General features: G+C 45.0%; 1 protein-coding gene across 3 annotated transcripts in view; it reads left to right on the top strand.

Moving 5' to 3' along the window:
- Positions 1–20,921, top strand: part of LOC121545335 (poly(rC)-binding protein 4) — a 60,822-nt gene that overhangs the window by 29,528 nt on the left and 10,373 nt on the right. For 2 of the 3 annotated variants that reach the window (XM_041855769.2, XM_041855771.2), the window contains exons 4-12: positions 917–949; positions 2,397–2,513; positions 7,472–7,603; positions 9,384–9,512; positions 11,028–11,102; positions 14,114–14,185; positions 18,763–18,819; positions 18,952–19,117; positions 19,872–19,921. In XM_041855769.2, coding sequence (XP_041711703.1) covers positions 917–949; positions 2,397–2,513; positions 7,472–7,603; positions 9,384–9,512; positions 11,028–11,102; positions 14,114–14,185; positions 18,763–18,819; positions 18,952–19,117; positions 19,872–19,921 — 831 coding nt within the window. The remainder of the gene's footprint in view (positions 1–916; positions 950–2,396; positions 2,514–7,471; positions 7,604–9,383; positions 9,513–11,027; positions 11,103–14,113; positions 14,186–18,762; positions 18,820–18,951; positions 19,118–19,871; positions 19,922–20,921) is intronic. The other variant, XM_041855772.2, reaches the window with a different exon arrangement.

The following is a 20,921-nucleotide window of genomic DNA, read 5'->3' as shown; positions in this document are numbered from 1 at the left end:
ACCAACACAGAGGGGACGAGAGATTGAGAAAAAGAGGGGATAAGAAAGAGGGGCGAGAGAAAAGACAGAGACTGACAAAGAGGAAAAGGGGATACAGAGGGATGGAGAGGGGGTGGGAGGCCGAGAAATGCTGTGTTTGGCACATGCCGTCCTGTAACCAGGCTCTCCATCCAAAGCACTTGTGTTAATAACTCCCTTCCCCTTTCTCTCATTCCTCATCTCTATCTCTGCTAGCCTGCAGAACCACACCTTCTAAAATATCCCAAATTACACACTAGCATACTATTTAGAATGAAATAACAATGTGGCTAAGTACACAAAATAGTATGGTAGTGTTTTTATTAGAACACATCCGGTTGTCAATGTCATAGGCGTAGGTGGTAGAATCATTTGGAGAAGGGAGGCGAGAGTGATGGGCTGAGGCCAACATAAAAGTGACAGATGGGGAGGCAATCTAAAGCTGACAGAGGATGTATGACAGAGGTGTGACTTAATTCTACTCCTGAGCCTGGGTGGCGTGCCTGGCAGGCTGGCTGGATGCGGGCCACACAGAAAGGATCTCATAAGGACAGGACAGACATTAAGAGTTGAGACTAGAAGAGTAGAGGGCTATAGATGTGAACATAAAGGAACCGATTGAAGTGAAAATGGATACATATTTTAGACATTTCAGATGTGGATGGGATGAGAATACTGTGTGTCAGCATTGTGCTATCCATCTCAGATTGATAGAGGATTCTACTTTTCTATACCATGTTAGCTCAGATGACTTTTCAATGAAGGGTAAATGTAGTCAATGTGAAGAAAAGTATCATTTTAACAGGGATTTGAAGTACAGACAGATTTCAATCTGCAGGTTGAGGACACTACTACACACACCTCACTTCAACGTTGTCCTTCATCTTCTCTTTCCCAGAAAGGAGAGACGGTGAAAAGAATACGAGAAGAGGTATGTTACCAGCTTCTTATCTATCACCACTGTTCATTATCTGTGTAAGACTACTCTACATCACCATACTCCATGCAAAGTAGAGCCTGTCATGGGTAGATGAAACACATGTATGTCAACTTGCTCCAAAGCTATCAGTATCACATCTTGTTTCTGCCTCAATATGCATTCAATATGCAATCTTTATTTTCCAGTTATTGTGTAGACCAGAAGGTTATAGTTCAAGGCAAAACATAATCAGACTGGAGACAGTGTCTAATATTGGTTGTGTTGCATTAATATTAAACTCAATCCCTCTCTGGATGTTTGGGAAGAGTGACTGGGATAGCATACAGAACAGCCACATAGTCTGACCTGCCTATTGGCCACTGGTGGCTTCTTCTCTTTCAATTACAAATCTCTCCCTTTTTCGCACTCTCTCTCCCTCATCCCTCTTTCTCTGTTTCTGCCTCTGTGTCAAAATCTCTTTCTTTCTTTCTCTCTATCTGTCTTTCCCTCTCCCCCCTTTTCTCTGTCTCTGTCTGTCCCTGTCAAGCTTTCTCAACCACCCTCTCTCCCCATTTCTCAGTTTGTCTCCTCCCCCTCTTTCTCTCCTTTATGTCTCTTCTATTTCCCCCTCATAAACGTTGAGGCTGCAGTTGATCTGATGGCACTTGATTAACTCCTTGTATAAAAAGTAATTTGATTGCCATTATGTTGGTTCTCGTCCCTCTGACTCCTGGTGCAAAACTATTATGTTGTACTTTATGAAGCAGAATGCTAACCAGAGGGGTGGTTAGACTGGGTGAGCATGTAGCCCTGAAGGGCCACTGGATGAGTCAGCCAGTAAACCAGTCATCCATGCTAGTCAGCCGTCCACCCAGACAGTCAGTCAGTCAGACAGACAAATAGGCAGGCCTTTCGTTAGTTCCCCTATGTGAGGCTCTCTGACTTCCTCCCAAGCCCTGTCTGTCCTCACAGTGCCAGAATGACTCCATAAGATGACTGTAATCAACATCGTTAAAGTATCACCATACCTCTAATACTCACATGTCCACTCTCCAGTCCCCAGACCCCAGGGCTGTGGGGGAAAATGAAGGGACAGTGGATGGAGAAATCAGAGTACCAGCCTAGGGTTTGGTTACAGCAAGGTCAATTCCCTGTAGGGTGATCCAGCTACTCCAGCTACTCCAGCTACTCCAGCTACAGTATACAGTATATTGTTAGTTATCTGTGGAGCAGAGTGTATTAACTGGTCTGGAGTATGCTGGAGTTTTACCTCTGTCACTTTAACCATACCTGTTCTTATCCATACTAACCTCATTCTGTCCTCCTCACCTCTCTACCCTCTTACCTGTGCACCTTATTTGCGCCATCCACCCATCCACCATGTGCTCTACCCATGTTCTCCTCATCTAATAGAATGTAAATAAAGCTAGACCCTGGTTCTTGGTCTATCCCCCTACAGAGCAGTGCACGGGTGAACATCTCAGAGGGCTCCTGTCCAGAGAGGATCATCACCATCACCGGTTCTACAGACTGTGTCTTCAGGGCCTTCACCATGATTACATACAAACTGGAAGAGGTAAGACACAATCAGTGTTTCCCTTAGAGATTTCCTTAGGCAGGGCACAGCTGCCCAATTGATTTGATGTATCATTTTCTGGTTTCCAATTAGATTATATGCTTTTATTTATACAGTTCATCCTGTAAATTAATAATTGAAAATAATTTCCTCCCAGGTTGGCTTCTACTGCAGATGAATTTGACGTTGGGTAGGAGTTAGACTGTTGCTGCTCTTGGTGCAAGAGCCTTTTCGTTTCTCATTTAGAATATTGCAGTGTGAAGTGTTGCTAGCACATTGATGAATACATTTATCACCGTGCGTTTTATGCAGCAGCATAGTGACTTATTAAATTGAGCTTGGCATTGGAACAGCCCTGACAAGAGGAGAGTAACAGTCGAGTGGCTCCATGCCTTTTATGGAAAGCATATTGTTTTGAGGGAGAACATGCGTCAGTGCTCTAGGCCTGTTGATGAAAGAGCAGATGACAATATGTTAACGTCCTAATTAATTAAACAGATGAGGTTTGTGTTTAATCCCTTAATGAGCTACAGATAACGGCAGACCTGCGGAACATTTAGCTATTTATCCATCAGCAAACTAATTAACATGATAGATTCAGGGACATTTTGGCTGGCCTAGCTTTGAAACAGTCGCTCCCCGCGTAGTCGAGTCGACGGAGCCTTGTTTTATTGCAGTCAGTAAACACACGCTGGCTGGGAGGGTGCCGAGCAGCATTCATTAAAGATCTTAAGCTCTTCCCAACCCTACATTCAGCCGAAACTCCCGAGTTGTCATGGCAACCTGTTGGCTGACCTACAGCCCTCGGCATGCCTCTCACCATGCCTGAGTGGGATGTGTCTGACATCTTTAATTAAAGGATCGAAAGAAAAATACATATTTTTGGCCAATGGGTATTGTAAAGAATTGATATTGTTGTCTCTCTACTGCTACTCCCTACTGTTATTAAAGGAGAAGTTCACCCAAAATCCAGAAACTCTGAAGTTATTTCATACATTAAAACTAGTTTGGTGAAGTTTGTCCTTCCCCCTCTCACTCCGTGCAGTGCTGGACTGAAACAACTGCAAAAACGGCTCACGTGACTGGTGATGTTGCTGGATGCAGGCTTCACTCTGCTCCATTGCCAGTGAAATCATGATTCAGAAATCCACAAAGTGTGGACAAATTCATTGTTTTATTGAAAGCGTATTGCCGAATGAGCTAATTATGTGAAAAGTTACTATCGGTTTTGAGTAAGGAAATGTGTACTTTTCTACCTAAAACATTTGCGATTATTTTATATAATACATTTATGTAGCCGACTGCCACAGCAGCGGAGATGGGTAACAACCAGTACTACAGGGAGAGAGAGGGGGAGAGGGCAAACTCCACTGAACTAGTTTCAATGTATGGAATCACTTTGGAGTTTCTGGATTTTGGGTAAACTTCTCCTTTAATAACAGTAGGGAGTAGCAGTAGAGAGACAACAATATCAATTACAATACCCATTGGCCAAAAATAGTAGCAGTCAAATGACCTAGTGACCTCATTGTTGGAATATTATTAATATTTTTCATAATTTCATAATTAATAATGTCACGCCCTGGCTCTGGGGACACTTGTATGTTGAGCCAGGGTGTGAGTTTCCATTTGTTTGTCTAGTAGTTGTATTTCTATGTTGGCCAGAGTGGTTCCCAATCAGAGGCAACGAGTGTCAGCTGTTGCTGGTTGTCTCTGATTGGGAACCATATTTAGACAGGCTGTTTTCCCACAGTGGTTGTGGGATCTTGTTCCAGTGTGGTTTGTGTTAGACCGTGGACGTCACGTTATCGTTTGTTGTTTTGTTCGTGTAATCATTGAATAAAAGAGTATGTTTGCATTCAACAATGTGCCTTGGTCCTCCTCCTTCGACGATCGTGACAGAAGATCCCACCAGAACTGGACCAAGCAGCGGGTCCAGGAGCCATCGCCAGGGAAATCTCTGGCGAATATCCAGCGCCTCCTCGACTGGGTCAAGCCGGGTGAGCAAGAGAGGGGCTTGACGTGGAAGCAGAAGGGCGAAAGGCTGGCGAAAAGTATGGAGACCTGGTCCACGGGTAGGAGAGAAGCCCAGACATTTTTTAGGGGGGGGGCTAACGCCGTGGACGACGGGGCAGCAGGAGACCGCGATAGAGCGGCCCAGCGGGTTGGCAGAGGAGGCCGCCAGGTTACGGGGGCCACTGGTCAAAGAGGGGAAGGAAGGTGTAGAGGCACGGCGAGAGGTACTGGGGTGTGTTACCAGTCCGGTCCGGCCCGTTCCAGATCCCTGCGTAGGGCCAGTGGTGTGTGTCCCCAGTACGGTCCGGTCTGTTCCTGCTCCCCGCACCAAGCCAATGGTGCGCGTCGCCAGCCCGGCCCGTCCTGTTCCTGCTCCCCGCACCAAGCCAATGGTGCGCGTCGCCAGCCCGGCCCGTCCTGTTCCTGCTCCCCGCACCAAGCCAATGGTGCGCGTCGCCAGCCCGGCCCGGCCTGTTCCTGCTCCCCGCACCAGGCCAATGGTGTGCGTCGCCAGCCCGGTCCGGCCCGCTCCTGCCCCCCGCACCAAGCCTATGGTGCGCGTCGCCAGCCCGGCCTGTTCCTGCTCCCCGCACCAGGCTAATGGTGCGCGTCGCCAGCCCGGTCCGGCCCGCTCCTGCTCCCCGCACCAAGCCTATGGTGCGCGTCGCCAGCCCGGTCCGGCCCGCTCCTGCTCCCTGCACCAAGCCAATGGTGTGCGTCGCCAGCCCGGTCCGGCCCGCTCCTGCTCCCCACACCAAGCCAGTGGTGTGCGTCGTCAGTCCGGCACGGCCCGTGCCTGTTCCCCACACCAAGCCAGTGGTGTGCGTCGTCAGTCCGGCACGGCCCGTGCCTGTTCCACCGGTGCCTGGTCCGGCACCGGTCAGCTGCTTCACGCCGGAGCTAGAGCAATCCGCTCCACCAGTGTGCAGTCCAGCTCCGGCCAGCGGGGCCAGACCGGACCAGGGGTACTTTGGGGGGTTGGAGAGGGAGTGGGGATCAGGCCCGGAGCCGGATCCGCCGCCAGGGCGGAGTGCCCACCCGGTCCCTCCCCTGTGGTATTTAGTTGGCGCGGTCGGAGTCCGCGCCTTTAGGGGGGGGTACTGTCACGCCCTGGCTCTGGGGACACTTGTATGTTGAGCCAGGGTGTGAGTTTCATTTGTTTTTCTAGTAGTTGTATTTCTAGGTTGGCCAGAGTGGTTCCCAATCAGAGGCAACGAGTGTCAGCTGTTGCTGGTTGTCTCTGATTGGGAACCATATTTAGACAGGCTGTTTTCCCACAGTGGTTGTGGGATCTTGTTCCAGTGTGGTTTGTGTTAGACCGTGGACGTCACGTTATCGTTTTGTTATTTTTGTCGTGTATCACTAAATAAAGAGTATGTTTGCCTTCAACGCTGCGCCTTGGTCCTCCGACGATCGTGACAAATAAACATCATTTTTTTTAAACGCCGGAAATCAGGTGTTTCTATGTCAAAAGGTTTTGTTATATTTCAGTCTTCTGTGATGTATAAAGTGTAATATTGGGATGTAAACTCAAAATTGAATACATTTCAACTCTGTATCTGACATGGTACAGGTGTCTTCTTTTTTTAAAGCCCATAACCATGTGTGTGAGGTGTATACTTTTGTTTCAAAGTAGATTTGTTTAAGACTACCAAGAAACACTCTGTATGACCCTGATTTAGCCCCTGCAGTAAAAGGTTAAAGGATTTCACTACTGTGGCTAGGGGATAGATGGTCTAGGACTAGATTCTAAGTAGTTATTCTCATCATTCATTTCATCATGATGATTTTATCATTAAGGCGGTCCATGAAATGTACTTTATCCAGTCATTATAAGCACAGGTAGATAGGGTTACTTGAGTCTGGGCAGAACCACTGTGCCTCTCTAATCACAAAGGACCACAGTTCAGTGCTTGGTATACGTGTTGTACTTGACTTGTTGCTCCCAGGAAAGGAGATTTTATTTGGAGCAGTTTAGTCATTCTCCATTGATGTCTTATCGTCCTAACCACAGCATACACAGGGGATTATGCCCAGCGCCTCTTTGTGTGACTGCAGATTCTTGTAACCCCCGGACGTATTTACGGCAATTTGCTTTTGAGAGTCGCTCACCGAGTTTGGTGAGTGAGCAAGGATCGCGCCGTTCACAGTTGTTAATGTATGACGCATATTTTAGATCCAATCTAGGAGATGACGCCCAGAGCCCTGCGATCCCACTGACGAGCTACGTGCTCCTCATATAATAAGACAATGCCACGCCAGCGATGCTGCCTAGATCCATCCGTCTCACTTAATCTAGACACTGAGAGAAAACCAAGCATCATAGCTGCATTAGATACATGGGTTTTATATAAAAAAAAGTAGGCCTACAAGAACTGTTGGAGAAATACATGTTTTTTTGGTCAAATCCCCTGGAGGGCACCTCTGTAAAGTACGTGAAATTATTATTATTGCACACTGCCTAGTTAACGCATTCTGTTTGAAATACATGCTGTGTGCTTTGTATTCTGCCAGGCCATACGGAGACAGAGGGGGAGAAACTTGTATTCAGGCTGAGTTAACGGGATGTGCGCTGATGGGCAGAGAGATAGCGAGGGCCGTTTACATTTCAAAGGCTTAGGGAGCCTGACTGTTCATTAATTATCAGCTCAATCTCCACCCACACTGGAGTGAAGGAGAGGCTATTTACTACCTGGTTTACTACCTGGTCAAATGAAGAAACATTTTAAACAACCTGACTGAGGCCTTACCTTTACAGGGCCACTCAAGGCCCCCGTTCAATCAAAGCCGGGTTTTTAGGGATTATGCCATCAATGACTTATCATCCATCATTCTCTCTCTCTCTCTCTCTCTCTCTCTCTCTCTCTCTCTCTCTCTCTCTCTCTCTCTCTTCCTCTGTCCCCCTCTCTATCTTTTCCCCCTCCTTTTCTCCCTCTCTCCAGGATCTCACTACACTGGTGGCCAACGGCACCATCAGCAGCAAACCCCCAGTGACCCTACGACTAGTCATCCCAGCCAGCCAGTGTGGCTCCCTCATCGGCAAGGGAGGGGCCAAGATCAGGGAGATCAGAGAGGTGAGTGACTAATTCAGAATAGCTACCTGCATTCAGGTACCACAAGTTAACTATGGTCTCTATTCAATCCGTATCGAGGAAGTTCAGCGTTACAGCATGATTGAAATTTAAAGGCAATGTTCCCGCGTTAGCGGAGACTGCATTCACGGTAAACGCTGCATATGTCAGCTCAATCGGAAATTACCTTTACATTTCTATCACGCTATCTGTAACACTTCAGTGATACAGATTGAATAGAGCCCTAAAGCAAAAAGAAACTGGCACCCAGGCTAGCAAAATTGAGCATCCTCGTCATACCTCCCTATCACCTCTGTCCACAGCTTCGTATCTGGATGAGCTGACACTTGTTTAAAGAAAGCTACGATAAAGGGATGACGATTGAGTTGGGGGGAAATATTTAAAAAATTGTTGACTTCAGGCAAGAAACAAGTCCCTTTAGAGTTAGAAAAAGGCAGCCATTTTACGTGACTGTAGACAGAGTGGGGAGTTAGCTACTCCCTTCCCTGATCAGCGCTCCAGGCGACTATATGCCAGTCTGTTTCATGTCTGGTTTGTGTTTATCTCAAGGGCACCAAGCTACTATCGGGAACCATACACGATATCCTATGGTCAGGATGCATTATGTACTCTGTTTGTTCACATAGAGTGGCAGTTGCACTGTGCTTTGACTCTACTGCAAACTCATTTTCCATGCAGGGCACTACTATTTGTATGCTGGTCTTTCCATCCATCCATGACCACCCAAGGTTTAGTGCTAAGCTTATCACAAAGTCACTAAGCTTTCTCTGTGAAATGAGGGGGAAAACCCCTATTTTCATCTCTGGGTCATTCCATGAAATGAGTCCCCTTTGATATTTTAAGTAGGAATTATGCACCAATATTGGATTTTAAAAGCCTGTCATATTAAATGAAGTGCCCTTTAATATAGACCACATGGAACATTCAATAAATCTGATTTTTATTATGAATAAATTCAGTATTTTCCCCCTGTGCACTCTCTGTGACTTCTCTGAAGATTTTAACCCACTTAACTCCAACATTTCTCAAAATGTTCACCATCATTGTAAAACCCTAGTTATTTCATGTGATTAGTGATTCATTTTAAGGTAAAACATGTTTTGACCTTCATTGTAAGGTCTGTTACATGAACTGAACTCTCATTTTAATATGTTGAAACAAATCCTTTTAAAATATTTGTTTTCAAGAGAAACATTGAACATTTAATAGTCAAATCATAACGTAAAAGCAGGTGAGCTGGTTCTACTCTTTTTGGCCATCTTCTGGTATTTTGTGGTGGAAAACCGAGTGGGTCGAACAAAACACGTCAACCCTGTTACCCATAGATAGACATGCTAGAAATGTTTAAATAAATCAATCAATTGTGAAGCTTGCATTGAATTGCCCCTCCCTGTTGCACACAACAAGCTTCCATTCCCCTGTCACAAGGGGATTTATGGCTGATTTAAGACGCAATCGTCAACCCTGTTACAGTCAACCCTGTTACTTTATTTGGCACTTAATAAGCACTTACTATAGTCCATGTTTTTTTGCCTCTTAAGTTGAACAACTGCTCGTCATGACAGAATGTTAAAATTAGGTGAAATCAAAGTTGTTGTTTTTTTACCAAGTTATACTACCCAAACGGGACTCATTTCATGGAACGACCCCTCTATTAGAAGGTCAACAAACCATAGAGATGGACCCATGTCAGTGTGATTATTAGAATGCCATATCTTTCTGAATCGGTGTAATCCTTTCCTTAAACCCCTATCATTGGCAGAGCACCGGAGCACAGATACAGGTGGCAGGGGATTTGCTGCCCAACTCTACTGAGCGAGGGGTGACGATATCGGGGAGTCAGGACTCTGTAATCCAGTGTGTCAAGCTCATCTGCACTGTAATCCTGGAGGTAGGGCGCCGTTCCTCTCCTTCTCCCTGTCCTATTCCCCTCACACACAGACATCCATAACCAAGAGTGGAATTCAATCAAACCCACACTACATTGTTGCTGGAGTAACAATAAAAGTGTTTCTGCATTTTTGTGGCACAAGAGCAATGTTATATTTGTCCAGTTTGGGTGTTAGCCATAGTGTTGATTTGATTGAATTACTGCCATACCAAGAATATAGATGAGAGTTTATAATAGTTCCACTAATCTGAGCCTTAGGGAAATGTGGAGCATCCGTCCTGAAGAGCCAGCTAAAGTTAACTTCTCCTCGGCTCAGTACACATTAGTCACCATCCTCTGGTCTTTGCTTGCGGACCCTATTAGACTCTGAGAAACCTTATTATAGAGCAGCCAGATGAGCCAGTCACAGAGGAAAGCAGCCTGGCTCAAGTTTTCCATTGTTGGAAAAGAACATCAAGATATTAACCCGAAAACAAACTGACCTGCAGCAAAGTGTGTTCACCTTTAAACAACTGTTCTCTTGAGAAACAGGAGTTGGGGAAAAGGGAAAAAAGCAACCTGGAGCATATTTCCCTCCAATGCGTACGTGCCGTGTACAAGTCCTTTTTGCATTGCAGCTGGACCTGACTGCCTAATAGCTAGTTTGATCCAGTTTTCCAGGGCTTTCTACAAAGGCATGCAACTTTCATTAGGATTCTCTTCCAGCGGGGCCTTGCTTTTCGCTTCAGGATGTAAATTATGCAAAGTTATACAGAGAATCTGCTCCGGCAGAAAAGATGCTCCACATTTCCAGAAAACCCTGCATCCTTATGACAACTTCTTGTGTGTTGTTTTACCCATTTTTAGTTTCCTTTTGTAATTGGTGAGTTCATGAGTTTTCTCTGAAAGGGAGTAGGTTTTTGTCAGTTAAGTGTGAATGTGCATGTGTGTGTGTGTGTGTGTGTGTGTGTGTGTGTGTGTGTGTGTGTGTGTGTGTGTGTGTGTGTGTGTGTGTGTGTGTGTGTGTGTGTGTGTGTGTGTGTGTGTGTGTGTGTGTGTGTGTGTGTGTGTGTGTGTGTGTGTGTGTGTGTGTGTGTGTGGGTATGCGTGCAGTGCATGCATCCGTGCGTGCATGCATGTGTGTGTGCATTTGACATATCCAAGGGGATGTTGAACAACTTGAGTTGAAGGCTGAGATTACAAACCCAAGAACAATCCAATCAACCCTAAAGAGCTGCTGTTTCAATGGTTGAACTGTTCAATGAATGACTAATGTCACCATGAGAAAAACAAGGAGACAAATGTCATGGAAATGTCATTAGTAGTTTAATACACCATTCATTGTCACCCTGCTTCAACGCCATTTGCTCCATTTCTTTCCCTCCCACACAACATAAGTGACACAACATTAGCCAAATTTAAAAGATGAAATCCTTCACACACATTTTTACTTGCATTTGTCATATTTATTTTAGTGATAAAGGTGTTTCGATATCTCACCACACCAGACCCCTTGTCCTATGTTTGACTCCCCAGTCTCCCCCGAAGGGTGCTACTATTCCCTACCGGCCCAGCCTCTCCCCAGGAGCACTCCTCATCTCTGGCAACCAGGTGAGAATGCCACAAACACATCCACACCCTGTATAGACCTATTGTGTGAAATATAGTCCAGTGAGGGGAAAAAGTATTTGATCCCCTGCTGATTTTGTATGTTTGCCCACTGACAAAGAAATGATCAGTCTATAATTTTAATGGTAGGTTTATTTGAACAGTGAGAGACAGAATAACAACAAAATAAATCCAAAAAAACGCATGTCAAAAATTTTATAAATTGATTTGCATTTTAATGAGGGAAATAAGTATTTGACCCCCTCTCAATCAGAAAGATTTCTGGCTCCCAGGTGTCTTTTATACAGGTAACGAGCTGAGATTAGGAGCACACTCTTAAAGGGAGTGCTCCTCATCTCAGCTTGTTACCTGTATAAAAGACACCTGTCCACCGAAGCAATCAATCAATCAGATTCCAAACTCTCCACCATGGCCAAGACCAAAGAGCTCTCCAAGGATGTCAGGGACAAGATTGTAGACCTACACAAGGCTGGAATGGGCTACAAGACCACCGCCAAGCAGCTTGGTGAGAAGGTGACAACAGTTGGTGCGATTATTCGCAAATGGAAGAAACACAAAAGACCTGTCAATCTCCCTCGGCCTGGGGCTCCATGCAAGATCTCACCTCGTGGAGTTGCAATGATCATGAGAACGGTGAGGAATCAGCCCAGAACTACACGGGAGGATCTTGTCAATGATCTCAAGGCAGCTGGGACCATAGTCACCAAGTAAACAATTGGTAACACACTACGCCGTGAAGGACTGAAATCCTGCAGCGCCCGCAAGGTCCCCCTGCTCAAGAAAGCACATATACAGGGCCGTCTGAAGTTTACCAATGAACATCTGAATGATTCAGAGGAGAACTGGGTGAAAGTGTTGTGGTCAGATGAGACCAAAATGGAGCTCTTTGGCATCAACTCAACTCGCCGTGTTTGGAGGAGGAGGAATGCTGCCTATGACCCCAAGAACACCATCCCCACCGTCAAACATGGAGGTGGAAACATTATGCTTTGGGGGTGTTTTTCTGATAAGGGGACAGGACAACTTCACCGCATCAAAGGGACAATGGACGGGGCCATGTACCGTCAAATCTTGGGTGAGAACCTCCTTCCCTCAGCCAGGGCATTGAAAATGGGTCGTGGATGGGTATTCCAGCATGACAATGACTCAAAACACACGGCCAAGGCAACAAAGGAGTGGCTCAAGAAGAAGCACATTAAGGTCCTGGAGTGGCCTAGCCAGTTTCCAGACCTTAATCCCATAGAAAATATGTGGAGGGAGCTGAAGGTTCGAGTTGCCAAACGTCAGCCTCGAAACCTTAATGACTTGGAGAAGATCTGCAAAGAGGAGTGGGACAAAATCCCTCCTGAGATGTGTGCAAACCTGGTGTTCAACTACAAGAAACGTCTGACCTCTGTGATTGCCAACAAGGGTTTTGCCACCAAGTACTAAGTCATGTTTTGCAGAGGGGTCAAATACTTATTTCCCTCATTAAAATGCAAACAATTTATAACATTTATGACATGCGTTTTTCTGGATTTTGTTGTTGTTATTCTGTCTCTCACTGTTCAAATAAACCTACCATTAAAATTATAGACTGATAATTTCTTTGTCAGTGGGCAAATTTACAAAATCAGCAGGGGATCAAATACTTTTTTCCCTCACTATACTTATTGAGGGTCTTTAGAGCACCATTCTATGTAAGATCCCTAGTTATGGTTCATGACTCACCCCAGTGCCACCCCATGACTCACCCCAGTGCCACCCCATGACTCAACCCAGTGTGAATACAAGAGATTGTTTTGCTACTTGGGGGTTGTATGTATTTGTGTGAGTGTAGGGGGATGAGATTGGGGGTGGGGAGACGTCAGGACCCCCATGGATTAAAACATTTTAGCCACTGTCTATAGACCTCTAGTGTTGGGCTGGACTGCAGTGGAGCCTGGTTGCTATGCTTGACTGTCCTGGGGATGCAAACCCTGTTACAATATATGAGCTGTCTGAGCCTCACACTCAAATGTCTGATATGGTATTGAGTTGAGAGAGTGCTCATAATAAGATATCAAATTAAACTGCAGGGTGAAACTATGCCCAGAGGAAGCTGACGCGCTTTAATGAATACAGAGCAGTGATAAGGAGTGTTTGTGTAATGTGTCAGAGGATAAAAATGAACTACAATGGGAAACACTCAGCTGGATGGTGACCAGAGGAGGCTGGTGGGTGGAACTATAGGAGGATGGGCTCATTGTAATGGCTGGAATGGAATAAATGGAACAAAGTCAAACATGTGGTTTCCATATGTTTGATGTGTTTGACTCAGTTCCATTTATTCTATTCCAGTCATTACAATGAGCCCATCCTCCTATAGCTCCTCCCACCAGCCTCCTCTGATGGTGACTCATACCATAAGCCAGATAAAGAGATGGAGCTCCAAGGACCACTCCATTTCATCTTTACTCCAGTCAATACACTCCAGAAGGAAGAAAAACGTGATATATTTTACTTTAGATTTCAGAGGAACAGAAGAGGTTTTCAGTGAAACATTTCAGTTGGAAAATGAATGTAGTCTGTGGGATTTACCAATATATCTGTATGGTTTTATGATGTTGAAAATGCTCTGGGATGACACTTTAAAAGGCTGGTACTCATTGATTTATTACATGAATGATTTATTACATGAATTTAGCTTCCATGTTTTGCTATTAGTATGTCTGTTTAGCTTATCCTAAGGACTCTGTGTTTACAGCAAAGGAGGCTGGTGGGAGGAGCTATAAGAGGACAGGCTCATTGTAATGGCTGGAATGGAATTAATGGAAGGGAGTCAAACACATCAAACAGATGGAAACCACATGTTTGACTCCATTCCGTAAATTCCATTCCAGCCATTACAATGAGCCCATCCTCCTAGAGCTCCACCCACCAGCCTGCTCTGGTTTACAGTATGTAACGAATGAGCTTCCTTAAAAAGCTAAATTAATATCTGTTCTCCCTGTGTGTGCTGTGTGTATGTTCAGGTGTTTGAGGCATCAGACTTTACCCCCCACCCTCTGTACTCAGTCTCCCAGGGGGGGCTTGACCTGCAGCAGGTGAGTGATAGATTAACTGAGGTTACACTAACACCTCTAACTATGAATATAAAAGTGGTCTAAAGTAAAACTTTGAGGGATGAAAACATTGAACAAAATAACCATTTGATTAAAATGGATTAAACTATGTACATTTGATATAGGATGTACATGGAGCTGTTGATAGGCTACGTGATTGTCTAGAATGAGCTTCACAGCTCAGTGTATGAGGTTGGTAGAGGGCTTGAAAAGGGAATCTGGGATGTCAAAAAGTGGGTAGCATATCATTGGCATGATATTATAAAACAACAGCTGAGCCTAATCTGCAGCCATTATTCCAACGTAGCATCACAAATATGACAACTGCTGTGACTAAATACCACAAAACACTCCATTACACCTCTACCAACCATTTCATATTACCCCCTCATCTTTTCATATCACTCTAACTATCACAAAGAGGCTATAGGGGCATAGAGTTTATAACTCTATAAACTATGCTAGTCAGTGCTGGTTGGATGCTGGTCAAAGCTGGTCTGACCAGCATGGTCAAGTTGGTCAAGCTGGTCTGACCAGCATGGTCTAGCTGGTTATGCTGATTTACCAGCATGGCTTAGCTGGTTTTGCTGGTGACCAGCCTTCACTGTTATTTTGGACACTGGTGACCAGCCTTCACTGTGTTTTGGACACTGGTGACCAGCCTTCGCTGTGATTTGGACACTGGTGACCAGACTTCACTGTGTTTTGGACACGTACCATGTTATGCTGATGATGCTGGTATGCTGGTGACCAAGCTGGATATTACACTGAGCAAAAATATAAACGCAACATGTAAAATGTTGGTCCCATGTTTCATGAGCTGAAAAAAAAACAATCCCAGAAATGTTTCATACGCACAAAAAAATTATTTATCTCAAATGTTGTGCACAAATTTGTCTACATTTCTCCTTTGCCAAGATAATCCATCCACCTGACAGGTGTGGCATATCAAGAAGCTGATTAAACAGCATGATCGTTACACAGGTGCACCTTGTGCTGTGGACAATAAAAGGCCACTAAAATGTGTAGTTTTGTCATGTTGGTCTGACAACGCCCCTCATTATCATATTTCCCAGGATGGTCTATTGCAGTTGATTTTTTGAATTGTTTGTTTCAATATATGTTTTGTTTCTTGTGTTTTTGCATGTACATTGATTGATTAAGTCATCTCATACTACACAAAGATAAATAACATACTGTACATTTTTCTAAACTAATCCAATCTGTTAGTTGGACTTATTCAAACCGTTACTGAAATGGTTGTTCCAGTTTAGATGGTTTGGTAGTCCAATCATTTTTTTATTTTTATTTTATTTATTTTACCCTGGCAGACATTATGAATTCATATTGTGGGGGAAGAAAAGTTCAAATTGTTGGATGTCCCCACTCTGGCTCAATTCCATAGGAATTAAACATAACTTTGCAAGCCAGCATAATGTGACTTGATGCTGGTTTTTCATAAGCTGGTCACCAGTGTCCAAAACACAGCAATGGCTAGTCACCAACAAAAACACAGCGAAGGCTGAACACCAGCAAAAACACAGCGAAGACTAGTCACCAGCAAAAATACAATGAATACTGGTCACCATCATAAACACAGCGAAGGCTGGTCAAAAGCAAAAACACAGCATAGGCTGGTCACCACATAAACCCAACAAAGGCACCACGAAAACACAGCCTATGCTGGTCTATGCTGTTTTTTTCAGCAGGGTCCTGGCTGGCCCTTTACAGTACATAAATAGATACTGTATGTAGAGGCAGGAAGAAAGGTGTTGTCCACTGGTGCTCTAAAGCAACACGTCTCTTCTTGTCTCTTCCTGATGTTCTCTGAGAGGTGAAACAGCTTGTGGTGATTCACACCTTAGCTAGCTACTGTAATCATTTATTTCAGAATGGCTTTGGGAGCCTCCCTGATGTTCTTCTGATACATAACTGAACCCACAATTATATAAAAAATATAATTTAAAAAAACATTTCCACTGGTTAGATCTGGTCCCTTATGTCGATTATGATTATTGATTCTGCTGTATCTCTCCTAGTGATGAAAATATGATGGTATTACCCATGGTCTGACCATGTTTCCTGTTCTTCAAGTTTAGTGTGTCGTTTTGGTGCATAACAGGGGAGCGCATACAACCTCTACTCCAGATTATGGCCATGGCATGGAGTGTTAATACTAGTCAGACTGCTGGCGTCGGTCAGAATGGAGTTTAGCTAAGTGCTGTCTGGCCTGACCATGGGGATACATGGACACCACCATGACCAATGAGAGAGAGGAGGAGAGAACTGAGGGCTAGGAGGAGGGGAAGAGAGGAAAGAGAGAGGAGGGGAAGAGAGCGAGGCGGGGAAGAGAGAGAGAGGAGGAGGAGAGAGAGAGGAGGGGAAGAGAGAGAGGAGGGGGAGAGAGAGAGGAGGGGAAGAGAGAGAGGAGGGGAAGAGAGCGAGGCGGGGAAGAGAGAGAGAGGAGGAGGAGAGAGAGAGGAGGGGAAGAGAGGAGAGAGAGAGGAGGAGAAGAGAGAGAGGAGGGGGAGAGAGAGAGGAGGGGAAGATAGAGAGGAGGGGGAGAGAGAGAGGAGGGGAAGAGAGAGAGTAGGGGGAGAGAAGAGAGAGAGAGGAGGGGGAGAGAGCGAGGAGGGGAAGAGAGGAGAGAGAGAGGAGGGGGAGAGAGAGGGAGGGGAAGAGAGAGAGGAGGGGGAGAGAGAGAGAGGGGGAAGAGAGAGAGGAGGGGGAGAGAGAGAGGAGGGGAAGAGAGAGAGGAGGGGGAGAGAAGAGAGAGAGAGGAGGGGGAGAGAGAAGGGGAAGAGAGAGGAGGGGGAGAGAGAGGAGGGGAAGAGAAAGAGGAGGGGAAGAGAGAGAGGAGGGGGAGAGAGAGGAGGGGAAGAGCGAGGAGATGGAGAAGAGAGAACGGAGGGGGAGACTGGGAAGGGGGATAAGAGAGAGAAAGAGAGAGGAGAGGGGGAAGATAGGAGAGAGAGAGCGAGAGAGTTGAGGTAACCAGAGTGTGGAGTTATTACAGGAGGCACATTACAGAGTATGGAGGTTGGTTAAATGGCCCCCTGCTGTGAAAATGGCAACCCCCTGATGATGTCCAATCTGGACTGACGTGCCATCACATTTAAGATGCTGGTAACACTTCTATGTGCTACCTGTGCTGTGTGTAATACATTCATGCATTTTATAGAATTCATAATGAAGTTCATAAAAAGTGGTACCAACTGTGGTCATTTGTAGCTCAGTTGGTAGAGCATGGTGCTTCTAATGCCAGGCTAGTGGGTTCAATTCCCGGGACCACCCATATGTAAAATGTATGCACACATGACTGTAAGTTGCTTTGGATAAAAGCGTCTGCTAAATGGCAGTGATTATATTATAAGATCTTCATAAGGCATTCTGTGTGGTACTATTCTAAATCTGAGATGTATTTTCCCCCACATACAATACATGACCAAAAGTATGTGGACACCTGCTCGTCGAACATTGCATTCCAAAATCAGGGGCATTAATATGGAGTTGGTCCCCCTCTTGCTGCTAACAGCCTCCATCCTTCTGGGAAGGCATTCCACTAGATGTTGGAACATTGCTGCGGGGACTTGTTTCATGCTGAAACAGGAAAGGGCTTTCCCCAAACTGTTGCCACAAAGTTGGAAGCACAGAATCATCTAGAATGCCCTTGTATGCTGTAGCATTAAGAATTCCCTTCACTGGAACTAAGGGGCCTAGCCCGAACCATGAAAAACAGCCCCAGACCATTAATCCTCCTCCACCAAACTTTACAGTTGGCACTACGCATTCCAGCAGGTAGGGTTCTCCTGGCATCCACCAAACCTAGATTAGTCTGTCGGACTGCCAGATGGTGATCACTCCAGAGAACACGTTTCCACTGCTCCAGAGTCCAATGGCGGCAAGCTTTACACCACTCCAGCCAATGCTTGGCATTGCGCATGGTGATCTTAGGCTTGTGTGCGGCTGCTCGGCCATGGAAACCCATTTCATGAAGCTCCCGACAAACAGTTATTGTGCTGACATTGCTTCCAGAGGCAGTTTGGAACTCTGTAGTGAGTGTTGCAACCGAGGACAGACGATTTTTACACGCTACGCGCTTCAGCACCCAACGGTCCCGTTCTGTAAGCTTGTGTGGCCTACAACTTCGCAGCTGAGCCGTTGTTGCTCCTAGATGTTTCCACTTCACAATAACAGCACTTATATCTAGCAGGGACGAAATTTGATGAACTGACTTGTTGGAAAGGTGGTATCCTATGACGTGCCACGTTGAAAGTCACTGAGCTCTTCAGTAAGGCCATTCTACTACCAATGTTTGTCTATGGAGATTGCATGGCTGTGTGCTCGATTTTATACACCTGTCAGCAATGGGTGTGGCTGAAATAGCCAAATCCACTAATTTGAAGTGGTGTCCACATACCTTTGTATATATAGTGTACTTAGCAATTGTTGATGTAGTATACTGTATAAATATGATATCAGTGATGCACTTATATACACTGTCTACTAGGTGGTTATTGGCATAACAATGTTTTATTACTGTCATTTGCCTAATGTAGAGTGATCTCTTCCAGGCCTACACTGTACAAAACCAATATGGCATTCCACATACAGAGGTAAGTGGGGTTATATATACGGTAGTTACCATTAGCAGTATCAATATACTTTCATCTATTTATTTTACCGCAAAGTATCCAAACTGCTATTCGAACTGTTACGAGGAACCTTACAATCCCTTTGTGTCCTAGTTGGCCAAGCTACATCAGCTATCCATGCAGCAGAACATGCAGCAGAACATGCAGCAGACCATGCAGCAGACCATGCAGCAGACCATGCAGCAGACCATGCAGCAGAACGTGCAGCAGAACATGCAGCAGAGTCCCATGTGCCACCAGGCTACAACCATTCTACCTGGTATGAGTTTGCTGTCCTTTATTTAGCCCACATGGCAGTCAAATACATTTAACTGAATGGGTATTCACAAGGATAACAGGTGCAAGTTGTTGTAGGTGTGATACTTAAAGCTGTAGGAGACGTAGGACAGTATACATCCAGACCAGAACTAGTGCCCTCTCTTGAGTGATGATCTTAGTCAAAGCGAACCTGATACACTAACTACACTATAGCTAGATTTTGGCTTGACATTTACTGTAATCGTCTTTCATTCTATTAGTCATGTTTTCCTATCAGCTGCCAAATATCAGTAACATCAACAGTTTGTCAGGGAAGGATGAGCAGAGATAGAACATCTCCTGTTAAGACCTAGCATCTCTTGCTCCAGTAGTGAGAGTGAGGGGATCCATGTCATTAGCCCAGCTGATTATGTGCTTGTGGGAGTGAAGATGTGAAGAAGCTCCCAACAGTTTTCTCTCATAAATGGCTCTCCATATCTGGCAGTGAAAAGGGAAACTATTATAAGAAAGTATGTGTTCCAGCACAGTATCAGAGAGCCTGGAGAAATAAAAGACACTGTGACATGTGAAACACAAGTCTATTCAAATGGAAATGAGCTGCTTAGCTAAATCTATCCGTTACACCACCGAAAATATTTATCATGTATCATGTCAATTATGCTGGTTTGCTTGACCTGCAAGCCAAATGTAATAGATGAATATATGAATGACTGTATGAAAGGGTTTGTTAAGTTACATATTCTCTCTCTCATTAGGAATGGACTCAAACCCCCAGACATCACAGGAGCTCCTTATTCCAAACGATGTAAGCAGTTAATTAAACATAATATTACGTTCTACATTTCAGTTATTTTATCAGACGTCCTTCAGGTTAAGTCTATTTAGGAGGTGAATTGAAATTCCAATAAAATTCTAGGAAATTGGAAAAAAATACTAATTGAAAATAACTGCCACTTTTCAATCATTGAATGAGAATTTCAGTTCCTTTCCTAAAAACTTAATGAAATGGAATTTACCACCAACCGAATGCTGTTATCCAGAACAATCTACTGCAGGCTTTATACCAAACAACACACCAAACAGCAGCAGAAGCAGAAATATCATATCACACATGTAAACAACTCAAATGCTTGAAGGTTCAAGGCGTGCGAGAGACTGTGTCTTGGGTAACATCAAAGGTAGGAAGGGGAGACATCTTGGCAACATACTAATTACCCAAGTCATTCTAACCCCAGAGTAACCCAAGGTCGTGGGCATTTTGAGCCGATATGGATCCCCTGGTGTTATTGTCTGGGTTCCAGCTGCAATGTCTCGGAGTGACTCCCATGAGTACCCAGTTAATCCTCTCTTGTTCCCTGACCTACTTACTCTCTCTCTGCTGTCAAAACAGACAATAAAAAACAGCCAGAGATCCTCTCCCTCTCACTCAGACACAGCATGTGATGCCTCTCCAATCACAGAGCAAGAGACGGAGATGCTGGAAAACATTCGGAAAGGAGACTACACAGATTTGCCCTCTGTGATGATCTAGCACTGACTGGCATAGGCTGTCCAACTGTGTGAATTGATCAGACTTCATGTACTCTACAATCTTGAACTGAATCGCACCATGACAGAGTGCAATAAGCTCTCCTGTTTAAGATGACATGCCAACCAACCAGACATAACTCTTGGACAACGTCACCACTTCTCTCCAGCAAACCCTTAAATATCAAACCTTCCAATCTGTCAGTGGAATGGCTGGTACTGTAGAGTGGGGTGCGTGACAGGGACAGCTGAGTCTAAGCTCCAGCCATTGTTCCAGA

Source organism: Coregonus clupeaformis, chromosome 30 (assembly GCF_020615455.1).
Source record: "Coregonus clupeaformis isolate EN_2021a chromosome 30, ASM2061545v1, whole genome shotgun sequence".
Lineage (NCBI taxonomy): Eukaryota > Metazoa > Chordata > Actinopteri > Salmoniformes > Salmonidae > Coregonus > Coregonus clupeaformis.
Note: the sequence above shows the minus strand (reverse complement) of the source record. Positions and strands in the feature narration are given on the sequence as shown.